Source organism: Chroicocephalus ridibundus, chromosome 5, assembly GCF_963924245.1.
Source record: "Chroicocephalus ridibundus chromosome 5, bChrRid1.1, whole genome shotgun sequence".
In the NCBI taxonomy this organism is placed as follows: domain Eukaryota; kingdom Metazoa; phylum Chordata; class Aves; order Charadriiformes; family Laridae; genus Chroicocephalus; species Chroicocephalus ridibundus.
Window position 1 is genome coordinate 19,436,412 of NC_086288.1, and position 16,013 is coordinate 19,452,424.

The 16,013-nt window shown below is 38.8% G+C and overlaps 1 protein-coding gene across 4 annotated transcripts in view; it reads right to left on the reverse strand.

The window, feature by feature from the left end:
* Positions 1–16,013, reverse strand: part of AFG2A (AFG2 AAA ATPase homolog A) — a 196,867-nt gene that overhangs the window by 168,690 nt on the left and 12,164 nt on the right. For all 4 annotated transcript variants that reach the window (XM_063335304.1, XM_063335303.1, XM_063335305.1 and 1 more), the window contains exons 9-10: positions 15,430–15,685; positions 535–689 (exon numbers count right to left, since the gene is read on the reverse strand). In XM_063335304.1, coding sequence (XP_063191374.1) covers positions 535–689; positions 15,430–15,685 — 411 coding nt within the window. The remainder of the gene's footprint in view (positions 1–534; positions 690–15,429; positions 15,686–16,013) is intronic.

Here is a 16,013-nt window from a genome sequence, read left to right on the forward strand (position 1 = left end):
CTGCCCTCAGTTAAAACCATGTAACGCCACTGAAGACATTGAGGTCACAGCAGAATGAACTACATGTAGAATTAGTCAACTGCTTTACATAAAATCATAGCAATCAATCTCTTCATAGCTTTGTTTCAATACACTTTGGTTACAAATGCTAACAGTCAGTTTCTGCTTAAGTTTCTGTCTGCTTTACAAAAGCCTGCAGCTTTCATGGCTATTCAGGATCTGCTTTGAGCAGCCACCTTAAAGATTTTTAGTCCATTAACCCACTCAGCATAAAAAACTATAGATCAGGAGATATGCTCCTGCACTACCAACTCTTCCTAAAGCACTAGGAACTTAAGCTTCTGTAAATGGGTCTTCAAAATTATAATTAAATAAGCAAACAGGCAAACAAAATGATGATGCACAATATTTATTGGTAAGTTGAGATTTCAACTTCACAAAATTCCTCTCTTTCAGTAGGGCATTTCAACGCCTAACTGTAACTCTTAAAGTGGCTCTAACCACGTTGCTAGCAAATTGCAAAAAATAACTTACTTTTGGCACATCAACTGCCACCTCCCTCATGGCGCTGGGCCTGACATCATTCATCCCCTGCAGGAAGTCATTGAAAGCAATCATCACTGACCCAGCCACCTCGTTGTCCAATAGGTTAGGTCTTTTCCCCAGTGCTCTCCGTAATGCGTACAAACCTATGAAAAACAAAAAAAACCCATGGCAATATGTAAACTTCCTCCTGGTTCTCACAAACGTAAGGTGTACAATACAGCAGCAATGGAAAGGAAATGATGTTCAAAGGAATGTCTCAACGCTGGGCCTTAACTAGGCCAAAAAAAATGCAAGACACTTCTGATGAGAGAGAGCAAGAAAAAGGGGATTTAATGACCACAGGCAGAATATAAACTAAATCTGTTCCAAAAGGCAGAATGAAACAGCCTCAGCCCTGTGTTCCTGGAGATGAAGCTAACAGGGCAAAACCTCCAAATATCCATACATCAATCCAAACACATTTCTAAACCACAGAGGAAGAGGGATAACAAATATTCAAGGCAAATGTTAAATCAGCTTACATAAGACAACTGCAACCCTGTCCATTTCCCTATTATTAGGACTGTGTTTTCCAAGCTGCTCTTAAAAACAAACTGATGAGATGTCTTTTACTTTCATTGAAACTCTATTTTGCTATCTAGTAAGACGCCAGATACCTGTATGTTTCTTGATATGCAACAAACGTTCCCTGCAACGCCAAATAGCTCTTCGTTCCCTTCAGCAATCACACTTTTCAAACACAGGCATAAGCTTTTACCTTCTCCTTTGTTTGGCCAAATCACTTATATACAATACAAATCTTGATACCAATTCCTAGCTTCCCCCTATAATTCAATCCTTCAATAGCTGCACAAGTCCCACCCATGCACACATCAATATATCAATATTCCTCGGGCAGGACCAAGAGGTACCATCTGCAGCTTCGAGGCATTTCCCAGAGAGAGCAACTACGGCTGCCATTGTGTAAGATGCCCAGAAGCACCATGGTTTTCCCACTGTATAATTATGCCTTTTAAGGTCTAATACAATTTGGAGTTCTATTGCTTCTGTTTCTGACCCTGTTCTGGGAACTGAAACTGTTAAATACGTCGTTTAGTGTATTATCACATGATGAGTATAATGTTATATACAGGTACACACACACCCACACAAATGCAGATCTGTAACATCTGTTGTCATGTGTTACCAAAAAAAAGACGCAGTTAGTACACCACCAGTTTGCCTTGCATGACCACACAAAGACAAACATTTGTTAAATCTTTTCTATATTTAACCAAACAAAACATCAATTAATGCTACATGAAAGGACAATAAAAGGGATAAGCCATTTCTGAAAATAGACATGGTTTTAACTTTCAGCGGATTGTTGTCTTTTTTTCTACTGAGGCACTGGTAGATGGGGACATGCGAAGTTTCTGACAATGACAGGAATTCTGCATTTCCTACAATATATACAACGTGTGAAGAGATATAATATCTCCCCTGTGAAGCAGTACAGCTGGTGTCTCTCCATAAACTGCCAATTATGGCAGAGTCTGAGCACCTGCATTCAATACCCAGGCTCTTAATACAATAATGAAAAAAAAATAAATAAATTTGTAATTCAGGTTTCCCCTTGCACAGAACATCCAGAACTAATAAGATATATAAATAAAAACATTCCATGAGGCCAAGGAGAAAAATTAAAATCTGGTTACCAGAGGACAAGTATAAAATATAACTGACTCATTTTAACAACCCAGACAATTTTCATGTTATTCCTCCCCCGCTTCTTCCTTCCTGTGAAACAGTTCATTTTAAGCAAACAAAAAAACTTAAGCAAAACAACAGAGCTTCACCCCTCCAGATTTAAAATTTACATTCAAGCAAACAACAAACTCAACAGCTTATTCTAGTGTCATTGCAGCTAACCCTTTGCAGGGTAGGAACAGGTATTGGGGTTGAGTCCTATGTTTTCTTTTTGGTGAATTCAATTCTCATGGCAGTCTCACTTAAAAAAAAAAAAAGAAAGAATAAATAACATAGCATGAAATTAAGTTATAGAGAAAACAAGAACAAGTAACCGGTAAGTATCTCTCCTCCTCATTTCTATATATATCTGCTCCATCAGGTACCAGTTTAGCCCAGTGCCCATTTGATGCACTTTAATCATGTCATGGTTATGTTTTTTTCATGACATGAGGAATTCTTAAAACCAAACAAGTTTATTTTAAAAATTGAGAGAGAACACCACATAAAAATGCCCAAGGAGAATACCGTTCTTAAGGATCATTACTGGCAGTGCTACTAGGAGTACGAGTGAAATTTCAGTCCTCAGCAGTAGGTTTGAAATGCAACAGCCTTGATCGAGAACAGGAATAAAGAGGTCACAGCTTTCCAAACAAAGCCTGGATTCATTTCAGCATGTGCACGCACACACCACTGCACAGGTCAGCATTTAATTGAAACAATGTTTTACATTAAAACAATAATAAAAAACAGATTGAAAAAGTAAGCATGATTCTTCCTGTTTCCTCCTGTTATCATAATCATTCTTTCCTGCACTTCAGATTGACCTCTAACCAGAGGAGGGGAGGGGGGGGAAATTCTTACTTAACAGGAGAAAGATACAGCCAGTGGCTTGCCAGAGGCAGGAAAACACATCCTTGTCCTGAGACACAGAAAGATGCATTTAACGTAAGGAAATGCAGGGCAGGATGCAAAACATGCTGCTAGAGGCAACACAGAGGCAAAGGGGATGAAACACTACAGCAAAATCAAGTTTATCACTACACAAGTTGTAATGCAGATAAACTGAAGATTCATGGTACCTCAGAAAACATCGAGCATCTCAGCTTAGCTGTTGGGTATCTCTCACATGGGAATGTTTTGCTTTGAGTAGATGCCATTGCTGTACACTGACTCGGAGCGCAGCATTTGTTTCAGCTTTGCTCGCTCCTTTTCAGATGCTACTTCATTCTTAAGGATTAATGAATATCAGTAGCCTTTTGGCAGCCACTGAGGAGGCTCAGAAGTAGGCGAGTAGGTTTTCACTGTTTTATTCCAGCAGGATGGGGAGGAGGGACTCAGACACAGTGTGCGGGAGGAAGGACTCAGACTCAGTGTGCCACATGGTCCGTGAGACTGTTTGCACAGGCATGGGCTACCTATTTCTAGTAAAGTGATACAGGACTGGTCCCTAAGACTACCCTATGCCGAGCAGAAACTTAACTCGGAAGGCAGCCGAGTGAACAACACTGATTCTCAGTGGAGTATAAATGGAAAATCCCAGTTCAAAAAAAAAAATATGAAAAGAAACAAGCATAATAAGTCATGCATGATTACAAACAATGGAAAATAAACAATTTGTTCCAGTCCAGCAACTGTGTGCTCTACCTCACCAACTCATCCTGTCTGTCTAGAACAGAGGAAACTAAGTGGACAGAGGGGAAAAAAACCAGCAGAACGCCCTGTCCTGGTACAGATGATCTTTCTTTGGTACCAGGCTATGCATGAGGTCGATAGCATTGTTTCCCAGTAAGATTTTTTTGCTCATAGCTTGGCTGAGTGTTGGCACATTAGATCATAATCACAAATGTCTGAGCCTAAAAATAGAATCTATGACACTGCTATATTTGTTAGAGTCTGTGTATAATTATACACTACTGTAAATAATAGAAAGCATCCACTCAAAATGACGAACGTATATCCTTTAGGTTTCAAAAACAGTATATACACAACACTTGAGGAAATGAACTGAACAAAACAAAATTGTTAATCATGCATCTTTCACTGCCCATCAGCTATTTCTTCTGCAAATCCATCTTGTCTGGACTCACTCTACCAGAATGCTAATACCAGAATTTATAAGTAGCTTCACAGAAATTGTAATCTTCTTGTAAGATTGTTTACAAAAGGAAATGTTTCTTCTTTCCCTGCTAATCTGGCATTTCCCTCCCAAATTATTATGGCCAAACCCAGAACACATACCATTTCTCCCTGTGACAGCTGTCATATCCAACATGATAGTCTCCTGCATGGCTGGAAATGGAATGGTCAACAGCGAATGTAAAGATTTCAGCTTCCTAATGGCACCAGATGGGACGTATTCCTCTACTTCTAGATCTTTATATACTATACTTTGAAATGTAACAGTTTTCTATGCATAGAAAAAGCATTTCATTTAACTTAAAATCTATTTTGAACTTTAGAAACCGTAAGAGGAGTATATCTGACTTCACAGGCAATGGATGCAACAGCTATTCCAGTGTTTAGTATTTTTGAGATAAGAAGCTCTTCTGCTTTATATTTGGCAATTTTTAATCAGCATGGCTTTCTGCACTCATTCATGACAACAATCCCAAAATTATACTAGAAAGTCTCTTATAGAAATACAAGAATCATATATTACAAGTCACGTGTATTCTTGAACATATCATAGTCTCATAAACAAAGGGAGTTTATAGCACTTCACTACATCAAGATATTGGATGGTCAAATCCTAGAAAAAAAACACAACATAACATGTCTGTATGTTGTTTGCAGTTCTGCATAAACATACAATAACACAGACAAAGCCTGTTTGCCTAGCAGCTGGAAAGCTTGCCATCACCTGGTAAGGACCACTGGTCCACTGAGCATGTCCCACAGACACATCCTCACCTGCTGAGTCAATCTTCATCCTGTGCAGACACAGCAAACCAGCCCTCCTCCCCATCATGGGACAGCAGGGATGTGTCTGGGCAAAGGCTCTTTTTCCCTTTACTCCCCAGATAATGGAACAACAGCACCAGGAAAGCACCTGATGTCTGCGGGCCACTAGCAAGCTTTTCTGTGACCTGTGGGCAGGAACCACCATTTACAGTAGCTGAAAGATTCAGATGTGTTCCTCCATTTGCATCCTAAGAAACTTCTAAAATGTGGAGGGAGTTTAGGTGTGTTTTGTTTTGGTGGGTTTTTGGGGGGCTGAGTTTGTTTTTATTTTGTTGGTTGATTTTGTCTTCCTGCCCCCCCTCCCCCACCCCTGGATGTACTAAGTATGGAATCAAACACACCAACAAATTTACCAAGGGAAAAGAACAAATATCCACGGACCAGACTCCTATAAATACATTTTTAAACTTATTTATTTTTTATTTAATCTGTATAAAATGCATGCCTATTTAGAAAAAAATTCAGGAAGCAGAACCCCTTGCTTTTGCTCTTGAAACCATATCCTGCAATCTGTCTTTAGCTGCCAGCACTATATGGGAAAAATCCCTGAAGAACTTTCATATAATGTTTGCACAGGAAGGATAATGCCCTTAAATCCCTTGTAACCATAACATTGCAAATTCATTCGTCTAACCTGAGCACTAATCTACTGTAGGGATTATGTACGCGATTTATAGTCCTTCGTGAAGAGCTCCAGCATTTGCTGGAACATGTCTATGGAGCTGACTAAAGTTGCTGAGAGGTACGACAGGGGAGGGAAAGGAAGGAAGGAGGGACTGTATTTTCAAAACTTCCTTCATACCGGAAACAGTTTATTCACAGATCAGGTACACACACGTCATTTATCCTAAAACAATGCCAATGGAGGGAAATAATGAATAGCAGACTGGCTGTTTCTAGCTTGCTCTCATATGTAAAGGTACCTAAGCTAACGTTAGTCATACATGTGCTACAAGAAAAATAAGGATAGCCAGGCTACCAAATAGCAAGGGCAGAAAGACAAGAAGCAACAGTTAGTGGCTAAATGCTGGTCTAATTGTAATTAGAAGTGTTGCCAAGTCAGAATATAGCTAAAAGATAAAGCCAGGAGAACTATGAAAACTTTGCCTGAAAATATTTAAGCTCTGTCTCCCAATAGTAGCCATTCATTCTAAATACAAATGCCTACTGCTAACTGATTTTACTCCTGTGAACTAATACAGACATAGAAATTAAGCTACATTTTACCAAAGGACCTTCTATGACCTTTATCAATTAAACAAAAGAACTAAGACTGCTTTCAGATCCTCAGTTTGCCATTATATATTGCAGGAAAATATTTCAGTAAAACATTATACCTGGAGCCTAAGAGGGAGTCAGAAAACATTGAACTTTTCTCCTATAGTACCATTTCTACACAAAGAGCTTGCCTGAAGTACAGATGATGCTAGATTTTTCAGAAAAAAAAAAGCACAGCTACGGAAAACATCATTTTTTACTCATACTTGCGTGTATCTTGGAGAAAAAATAGTTTTAGTCCAAATACATAGTTCCAATTCCTAACAGGAGCCTGCTCCAGAACCAGGAAATAGAATAACTTTCTGCATGACAAGGAACCTGTGATAATTTAACGCCAGGTTACTGGAGGGCTGCAGTGAACATGAACTCTGTTAGTAAGAGAAAAACACCGCAGTGCTTGTGTGCTGGTCAGCAGTAACAGTGAGCTTGGTTATCCTGCTTCAGCTGGCAGGAGGTGGAAAATTAGAAAAGGCATAATGGGAGAGGAAGAAGCAGCAAGTCTGCAGAATACCTTTCAGTTAGCACAATGCCAGCTAAGATGAATGACTCTGTGTACGGCATGTTCTATTACCAAGAAGAAAGTCCACAGATTTGCCAAACCCTTCTCAGAGATTAAAGGTCAGGAAGTTGTCTTCAGTTCTTAGATGTTCAAAACCTTTGAAGTTGACACAAGGGAGCAAGCAGCGCAGATCATTGTAGAAAAAAAACCAAATGCATTTAAAGGATAGTGGACTGCAGAGTGTCTTCAAAAATCAGTTTAGCCTTGGATAAATCATTTTCATTCATTCAAAGGTGCTATACAGACGGCTGAGGACTTCTTCTGTTGCCACGGGAATAACACTGCCTGGCACACAGCTCTCATCCAGCTTCACAGACAGGGAGATGAAGCTCCTGAGAGAGGCAAAACCCGATAAGCAGAATAGTGAACAAGCACACCACTCCTGTCAATGCAACTTAGAGCTGAGTTACTGATACTGTGTCAATTCCTAGTTCTAGAAAATAAACAGGGACCACACAGAACTGTCTGTTCCCACCACAGCTCGGCCAAATGACCCAGCCTAAGACAGCATCTGCCCCAATTTTTTTCTGTTCTTAAGCAAAATGACATAATGCTAAATTTTCAGGATCTGCAAGCTGAGGAATGACGTTCTGACTGCCATTTCAAAGCGCACCTGTCTGCACAGGTAGGGCTGCACCAACGCAGGTGACTGCACCCCCTCACCCTTCAAACCAAACAACTTGTTTTGGGGATGACCCTCCAATCCATTCAAATGCTAAAGTTTCTATATGCATTCCTACACATGAATAATATCATTTCTTCTGTACCACTGAAGCTGCAGAAGCAAGAACACAATGTCTATCTGCTGTGAAGGTTAATTTAAAATATTAATGAGAGTTATTGATCAACTCGTCTGAAAATATTCTTTATTTCCTGCTTATATAAGTATCGGCAGACAGAATGGGATGTGCTTTAAACAGATAATATTAAGTACTCAACCCACAACTGTGTATACGAAGTCAGCAATCCCATCATCCAATTAACTGCAAGCCAGTTTCAGATAAAAACACAGTTAAAATTAGTTCTGATGAAAACAAAAAGTTCAAATGCCCTCACTGCAGTAAGTGCTACGTTCTCCATACAAAAACAAAAATGAAGTACCATTACAAAACAAAAGAAAAAAAGGGGCAAAGATTTTATGTAAGAAAAAATAACTACAGAAAGCAACATAACATGCACCAGCAACTCTTTGGAGAGGCAAACAGAGCAAGACTCTCCGGATACAAAGACAGTTGCCCTAAGGAAACATCTGTGCATTCAGCATATGCAAAGACACAGGGGAAAAAAGAGATTCAGAAATTTTGCAATCACATCAGAATGACACCGAACCAAAGTAAACGGGTGAGAATCTAACCCTATGCAGCTAAAATAACACAATTTTTGTGAAATCTTAGGAAAGCAGTTGAGCTATTATAAGTGTCTAAGACAGCAATTCTAAAACCAATTCTGAGTTTGACTTTGCCCCACAAGATGTTGGAGGGAGAAAATCCTAAGAAAGAAGGCATGGGATCCCACAGACAAGAATAAGGTCAACACACTCCACCCAGTCTTAAGCATGTTCCTTCAAGCCGCTCAGCAACATCCAGATGTAGCCACTTCTGCACAAAAGCCATCATTAGTGCTCTAAGAAACAACCAAAAAAACATGTTACAGTCTGAGTCCAAAAAAGCCACATTGCTTTGTTATGTGTGCGTGCAAGCAAGGACACATTTGTTCATAACCTGCTAAGACGGCAAACTAGGTCAGTTGTTTTGGTTTACAAACAGCTTCTGCATTAAGGACCCAACTTTAAAATTACAGAACACAGATGTAACTTAAAACTCACGAACACTGAAGATGGGGATTGGATTTTCTTGGTGTTCTTACACCGTAAATTAGCACGGTGTCAGAAAACTCAATTGTTTCAGTCCAAAAATTAATTTGTAGCTTTACTTCTGTTTCGTGTCTGGACTTTTCAGTGCATTTCAGAATCCAGTGTTCTGCCATTTCTGCAAAAGTCTCTCAATTTCATAAGAATACATTTTTTGGTATTGACCATCTGACTATACATGTTATTAACATTCCCCAAACCCCCCACATTTCTACATGACCTTTTAATAAAAAGGCAAGCGGCCTTTCCCACCTCATTTTGAATGTCCCATGGGAACCAGTATTCCGTTAGAGAATGCAATAGCAGACTGTTTGCAAGAGCAAATCAATCTTTTTCTGTGCTACAAAAAAAATTAAAATAAATAACAACATAGACACAGTATTTTCAGTCACTTTCCACACGGGAATAAACTAACTACAGCATGTCAAGCAGTGCTTTCCCCTTAAAATCTGTAACTGCCATCAGTTAATTTGAAAACAAACCAAAAAACAACCTGCAAAACAAACAATCCCATTGCCTTGGTCATCAACTGCCTTTGTCAAAATCTACACTTTCAACAGTGTCTCAGCCCACATTCCTACATTTAGGATTATAATCCAAGAAAAATATTTACATTTGTTGTACACCTCCAGCAGAAATCAGGTCCCAATTGTGTTGGGAAAGATTCAGACTGAACCTTTATGGCTTAAAGAAAGGAGATATATTATTGATGCCCTAACACTAGGCTGTTTCATCAAGACCGTGACTGAAAATGAAGAGCTGAACTGAAGAGCTCAGATTTGAGATACAAGGCTGAGAAGCCACATATTGAACGCAGCGTTTGTCTAATTGAAAGACCAGTCAGAGGCTGGTCCTCAGGGTGCACAGAGACTCACTGTTAATCACATTAGCCCAAACAGCTCACGTTTCCTGCAGGTGGCCAGGCTACCAAAACTGCAAAAGCTGGGGAAAAAAAAACAACACATAGATCTAACAAAGAGGCATTCCTGGGTTTCAGGGGAATTTACTTCCCCATCAGTTACAAGGAAAAACAAAAAACCTAGGAGCCAGCCCTTCAATTGCCTATTTATTTTTATTTTTAATGCCATTGGATTGCAGAAACTCTTTTTTGCGTCATAAAAGATACGGCAGGAAGTTTCTCAGCTCCAACTAGAGTACTCCCATAACTTATACTTTTACAGATCTAATGTCTACGTATAATCAATATACAGAGCTATCAATTGAATAGCATAAAGACTCTCCATCCTGGTTGTATTATTAATCAGCATGCAGGGGTAATAAAAGGGCCAAACTAATACCACAGACAATTAGATCTGCAAACAACAGGACTTTTAAAATTATGAGCATAAGACAACACACCGTATCATGTGTCTATGCAAGTAGCTTCAGAGATTCAGCAGAGCAATGATGATTCATACTGGTCAAAGATATAGCTCAATTCCTTATTTCTGTAACGTTTTTTGTAATGGCCAGCTCAAGCCAGTGAACTGTTATTATCTTAAAGGCTAAGCAAGGTGATTCCTTTAACTGTATTACAATCAAGCAATTTAAAAAAACTTTAATGCAAAACAAAGTGATTAGTGCTTCTTTCACAGAAGTCTTAAACTTTCAGTACTTGTAGTGCAGCATCCTCAGTGGAACCAAATAGATGTTACTGCAAGAGAAACCGCTCTTTAAACAAAGACATTTGTTCTTCCTCTCCTCATGATGCTATCTTATCACAGTCCAAGTGTTTTATATCAGCACACTGAAATTATGTGTAATGAACAAGGATGTTCAAGATAAATTCTAAGAGTTACAAAGCAAATACTTCCTTTCTCTGTAAACAATATGACTGAACGCACTTCTTGAAGAAATCAAGCTATATTTATATTCACCCTCTTGAAATGCTACAGGCAGCCATAGAAGGATAAGTTTATAATAAATTGCTATATTTGGAAACCTTTGTTGCTAAGCATCTTCTAACATTCAGTTCAGTTTATACCATTCATGTCCCTGCTACATAATTAACATTTCATATGTTTTTTAAAAAAAAAAGTGCAGTGCTTATCTTTGTTGTTAATTTAAAATCATTATAATTTTTTAGGGAATTAATAAAAGACTGTGTGGCCGATTAACTAAAGCAGAAGCAACAAGATCTCAGGGGCATGCAAACACTGACATTATATGCCAGGATATGGCAGAGTCTATTTTCTAGACACTGCCTCTGCTTGAGATAAAACAATTCAGAAGGCAGCTGTTCACACTGAGAAGTAGTCTACTAAATAATTTAGGACACAATAGACCTCTCCCAGTCTTTAGAATATGACTTTCTCAGCTGTACACATAACTAAGCCCTTTTCTTGTCAACAATTCTGTGCCTGTGAATCCCTCAGAGCGTACTCAAGTCCTCAAGAGTCTACCGCAAGGAGCCCCTTGCAAGCTGAACACAATGTGGTTCGGTGCCCGTCAAGGTATTTGCAGGTTTTTCCATACTAAGCTGTTAATCTATATGAAAGCATGCAGTTAATTGCAGAAATCACAAGCGTATTGCTAGGCAGTAGAGAATCAAAGCAAATCCCAATTTCTCCAATGTAGTCACTACAGATAATGTAACCCTGAACAGAGATGAAGTACACTAATTCTGAAAGCATTGCATCTAAGCTAGTGATACTCACCATGTTAGAAATACCAGGTTTACTTTTAGTTTTGCTGGAATAACCATAGTTATTTGTAAAACAGACAAATAATACTTGCTCAACATGTGAGGGGGGAATACAAGCACTCTGCACAACAGTCAAGGCTGAGATAGATACACATACAGAGCTGATGCCTGTCTCCCTGTTGTCAACTCCCGCAATAATACTGTAAGCTTCATCATGCCTACCTTTTTTCCTATAAAGTCACAAAATTTTGTGTTTTCATTTTGTGAAAAGATAGAGCTGTATCTTTAATAGAGGAAAATAAGGTATTGGAAGAAAAATACACTAATATTTTAAAAATTCAGCAGATCAAATAAAAACACCCCAGTTAGTTATTGTATCTCTCTCTATATATAAAAATATTTCACAGGTCATAATACCCCACTTGGAAAAGTCCAGAGCACACTGCACAGATTCTCCAGGGGTTTTGTCCACCTGTCCTCTGCTTGCCCGTTCCAGCATACACAACACCACAATTCTGTACAAACCACAAACACAGGGGCCTAGAAACATTCAAAGCAAACTGAACATTAAAGGCTCCTAAAACTTCTTAATGACTTCCATGACAATGCGCAGTTGCTGAACAGAACAGAAAACTTGCCTCTCTGACCCCAGAAGGCCCACTAAGCAATTCTTGCACCAGAGAACAAACAAGTCCTGCCAAGAAAACAGTCAGAGTATGTTTTACGCTACAATAGCTATTTACTTTTCATTAACACACATTCTTCAGAATTATACAGAAGACAAACATCAAAGCTTTTATAATAAAGTATCATACGAAACCTAACTATAGATGTGGAAGTGAAATGTTTGCCTATCATAGACTTACAATTACTACATTTACCATCTTACATTAATTACTACACCCTTGGTTTATATAAGCAGTATATACACAATATTATACATGTGTTATAAAAACAGAGTTGAAGTATAAAGATAAGGAAGGATGAGCCCTTTGGAAATGATCTAAACTTTCTATTAAGAATATAAACATATTTAGCTTGTAAACTTCCAGGCTTTCCGGCCACAAATGAAGTACCTGAAGATATAAATGGGGTAACCAGGATGCAAGAGTCTCCCAAAGACCACTACTGCAATACGATTAGCAAGTGACAGTAATCTTGTATTAAAAACTGAACACGTATTTCCGAGTTCAGAACCCCTGCTTCTAAATTAGTTTCCACATTTCACCTCTACTTAAACACACATCATGTGAAAGTGGCACAAGTAACCTTAAAATTTGTGAAAGAACTCTTAATTTGGATATTGCCTGAATATTAAGCATTTTGGTTATTTAGAAACAAACACCAGCAGTCTTAACTATATGTTTCTATCATGTTTTTTGTTGTAATATATACGAAATATTATGTTCAATTCTGAGCCCTACATTACCAAAAGGTTATTGACAAACTGGAGGGAGTTCAGAGAAAATCAACATAATTTCTCAGAAGGCAGGAAGGACTTATTTATGAGGAAAGATTAAAAGAACTAAATATTTATAGTTTGGCTCAGTAATGAATGAGGAGGTAGGGGACATGAGAACAGCCTGGAGATATCTGAAGGGTGTAAACAGTAAGGAGGGAGAGTGAACGTGTTATACAAGGATGTAAATAGAAATAATGGGATAAAACTAAACAAGGAAAACTTAGGCTGAATATCAGAGAGCATTCCTGGACAGCAAGCTATCTTGGCCCACGGCACAGTTTCTTAAGTGAAGCAATAGAAGCTCTTTGCTCGGAACAACAAACAAGACTAGACAAAACATTGGAAAATTTGCCACATGGAATAACCCCGTTCTGCTGAGGAGAAATATGACCTCTTTTCTAAGTTTAACTCCAGTGAAAGCAATAATATTTTACAAGCTGTTGAAAATTTAATATTAAAAAAAAAAGCAAAACAGATATCAAGAGCTTAATCAGAAAAAAAAGAATCCAACTAAGAACGTTCCTTAACCACAAGCAACTTAAATTTAGTTTATGTAATACTTCGACCAAGTCATGCTTCTGCAACTCTTTGAAAAAGAAAAATACATGCGGGCTGCAAATAGTTAACAGCGCTGGACTGTATTCTCCCCAGCAGAGGTCACTCCAAGTTAAAAAGTGACAAGGAAATTTCACAGCATGGATTCAAACTTTAGGAAAGACGTTTAATAGAAAGGAGACATCCTCCTTTCCTCATTCATTTGGATGCAAAACTCCCAGATAACAGCGTTTCCTGCAATCAGTTGCAGGTAGATGCCAGAAGTTTTGGATCTACATAGCATGTAATGTTCGATTTGCACAACATTCAAAATTTGTTTTCTAAAAGGCCCTCATGAAGTGCATAAATATTGACTATTTGCAGCTGGATTATGAAGTGCGCACAACCAATGTGCGCATGCACAAGTAAAGCCGAGGCTGGGTCATGTTTGGAATTGAAACCACAACACTTTTCACTGAAAATTTTAGATTACATTAGTTAAGTATTTACCATGTGAGGACTGTGACACAGGCAGACTAACAGGCTTCCAAAAACACAGAGGAAGGAAAATAAAAAGGGAGTTTATCTTTTTTGTTGTTATTTGTATAGATTTGTTTTAAAAAGAATGTTTGCTAACTTAAAACAGAGCTTAAAACACAACCAAAGCCAACAGAATAGCACTATAAAAAGAATTGTCTATGTCTGCACGTATTTTTTTCTTCTTGATCCATACAAAAGTCCACAAATTCATATTTGAGAACTCTCCCTTAAAAATTCTGAAACTGGCAAGTAAAAGCCTTGCTGTTCCAGGTGCTATCACCCCTAATAAAACTTCCGTCATCTTCACAGTTAATTCTGATGCAAGAATTAACTGTGCACTGTGCCACTGCCAGAGGAAGCTGTCCCAGTGCCAAAGGAAATAAAAGTAACCAGTACATACAGCAAACATATATTTGCCAACTACAAGGGAGCAAATATGCGTAAGCAGAGCTGAAGAGTCATATTCTGACTAGACTCTTTTAAAAGGCTGCTCATGGGTAGATTTAAGGTCCAACACTTAAACTGCGTAGACGCATTCTAGCAAAATGTAATTGATAGAGCTTACTTTTAATATTTCATCCAATGAAAACAGAAGTGAACTCGTGTTTAAGTATTCCCTGGAACATACTGAACCCTGGCTGCACGATGAGTGGATAATTCTCCAGGGCTATGCCTGTACCTGGGGCCAAGGGACACTTTCCAGGCCCCAGCTCAGGGCGTGCTCTCCAGCTCTCCCAGCTCCACTGCACAACCCGGCCCAGGTGCATACATTCCCCTGGCCCCTATCACAAGCTCCTCATGCACACACAAATGAAACACAGGCACAAAATACAGAAGGGAGCCACAGTAAACACCACTCAGGCCCACAGTCTCAACATCCTGGGAACCAGGACTTGCAGGACGAGCTGTCTAGCCTGAGTGACCTTGAGATTTTTGTATGGAAGGGGTAGAAAAGAGTAAAAGAGTAGAAAACCTCTTAGGGATGTGTCAGTTAATTCACTAAACCCTTGGTTTACTGCAAGACAGCTAGCTATCTAATATGCTCTTAGAAACGGCACAGGGGATTCCCCAATGTTATTAAACTTAACATTCAATTTTAAAATCTATTAATACTCCAAAGAGTTCTTCTGCCCAGTAGACTGGTGTTCCTCGTACTCCGTGCTTGCCTATGTTTTCTTTGACACAAACATTAATTAAATCACAACGTTTTAAAACCTATTAGTACAGACTGTGATTTTTTATTTTTTTAAACAAAACAAATAGACTAACAACAAAGTAAGAACCTAAATAAGATAAAGTCTTACCTGCTTCCTTGCACAAGGCTGCTAAGTCTGCACCCACATAACCATGTGCACTATCAGCCAGTTGCGCCAACTCCGCTGCTGTAAGCGAATGGGGAACTTTCTTGAGAAGTTTTTGGAGTATATCCAGGCGGTCTTGGGCATTAGGAATTCCAATTTCTATCTCTTTATCAAAACGCCCAGGTCTGCGCAGCGCTGCATCCAGTGCATGAGGACGATTAGTGGCCCCAAGTACCAAAAGCTGCCCTTCACTGCCCTCCTGAAGGCATCAAACAATGCAAAATATTAATTTTAAAATACAATCAGATGTCACACAGCTTATAGACATACTTCTTGTTTACTTTTCCCAACTATTACACAACACAGTAAAATCCTGATGCTAGCTCTAAAGGAACAAAGCAAACTTTTCAGAATATATACCCCACAAGTGATCCCATCCAACCTATCCCCTAATTGCAATTTAGCAATACTATAGGCTGCATGCACAGACAGGTAATGGAAGATAAACTCTACTCCAAGATGCTCTCATCCCAGTGTCTCCCACTTTAATCCCCAGGAACCTGCTTTCCTGTATCAGGAAAGTAAGC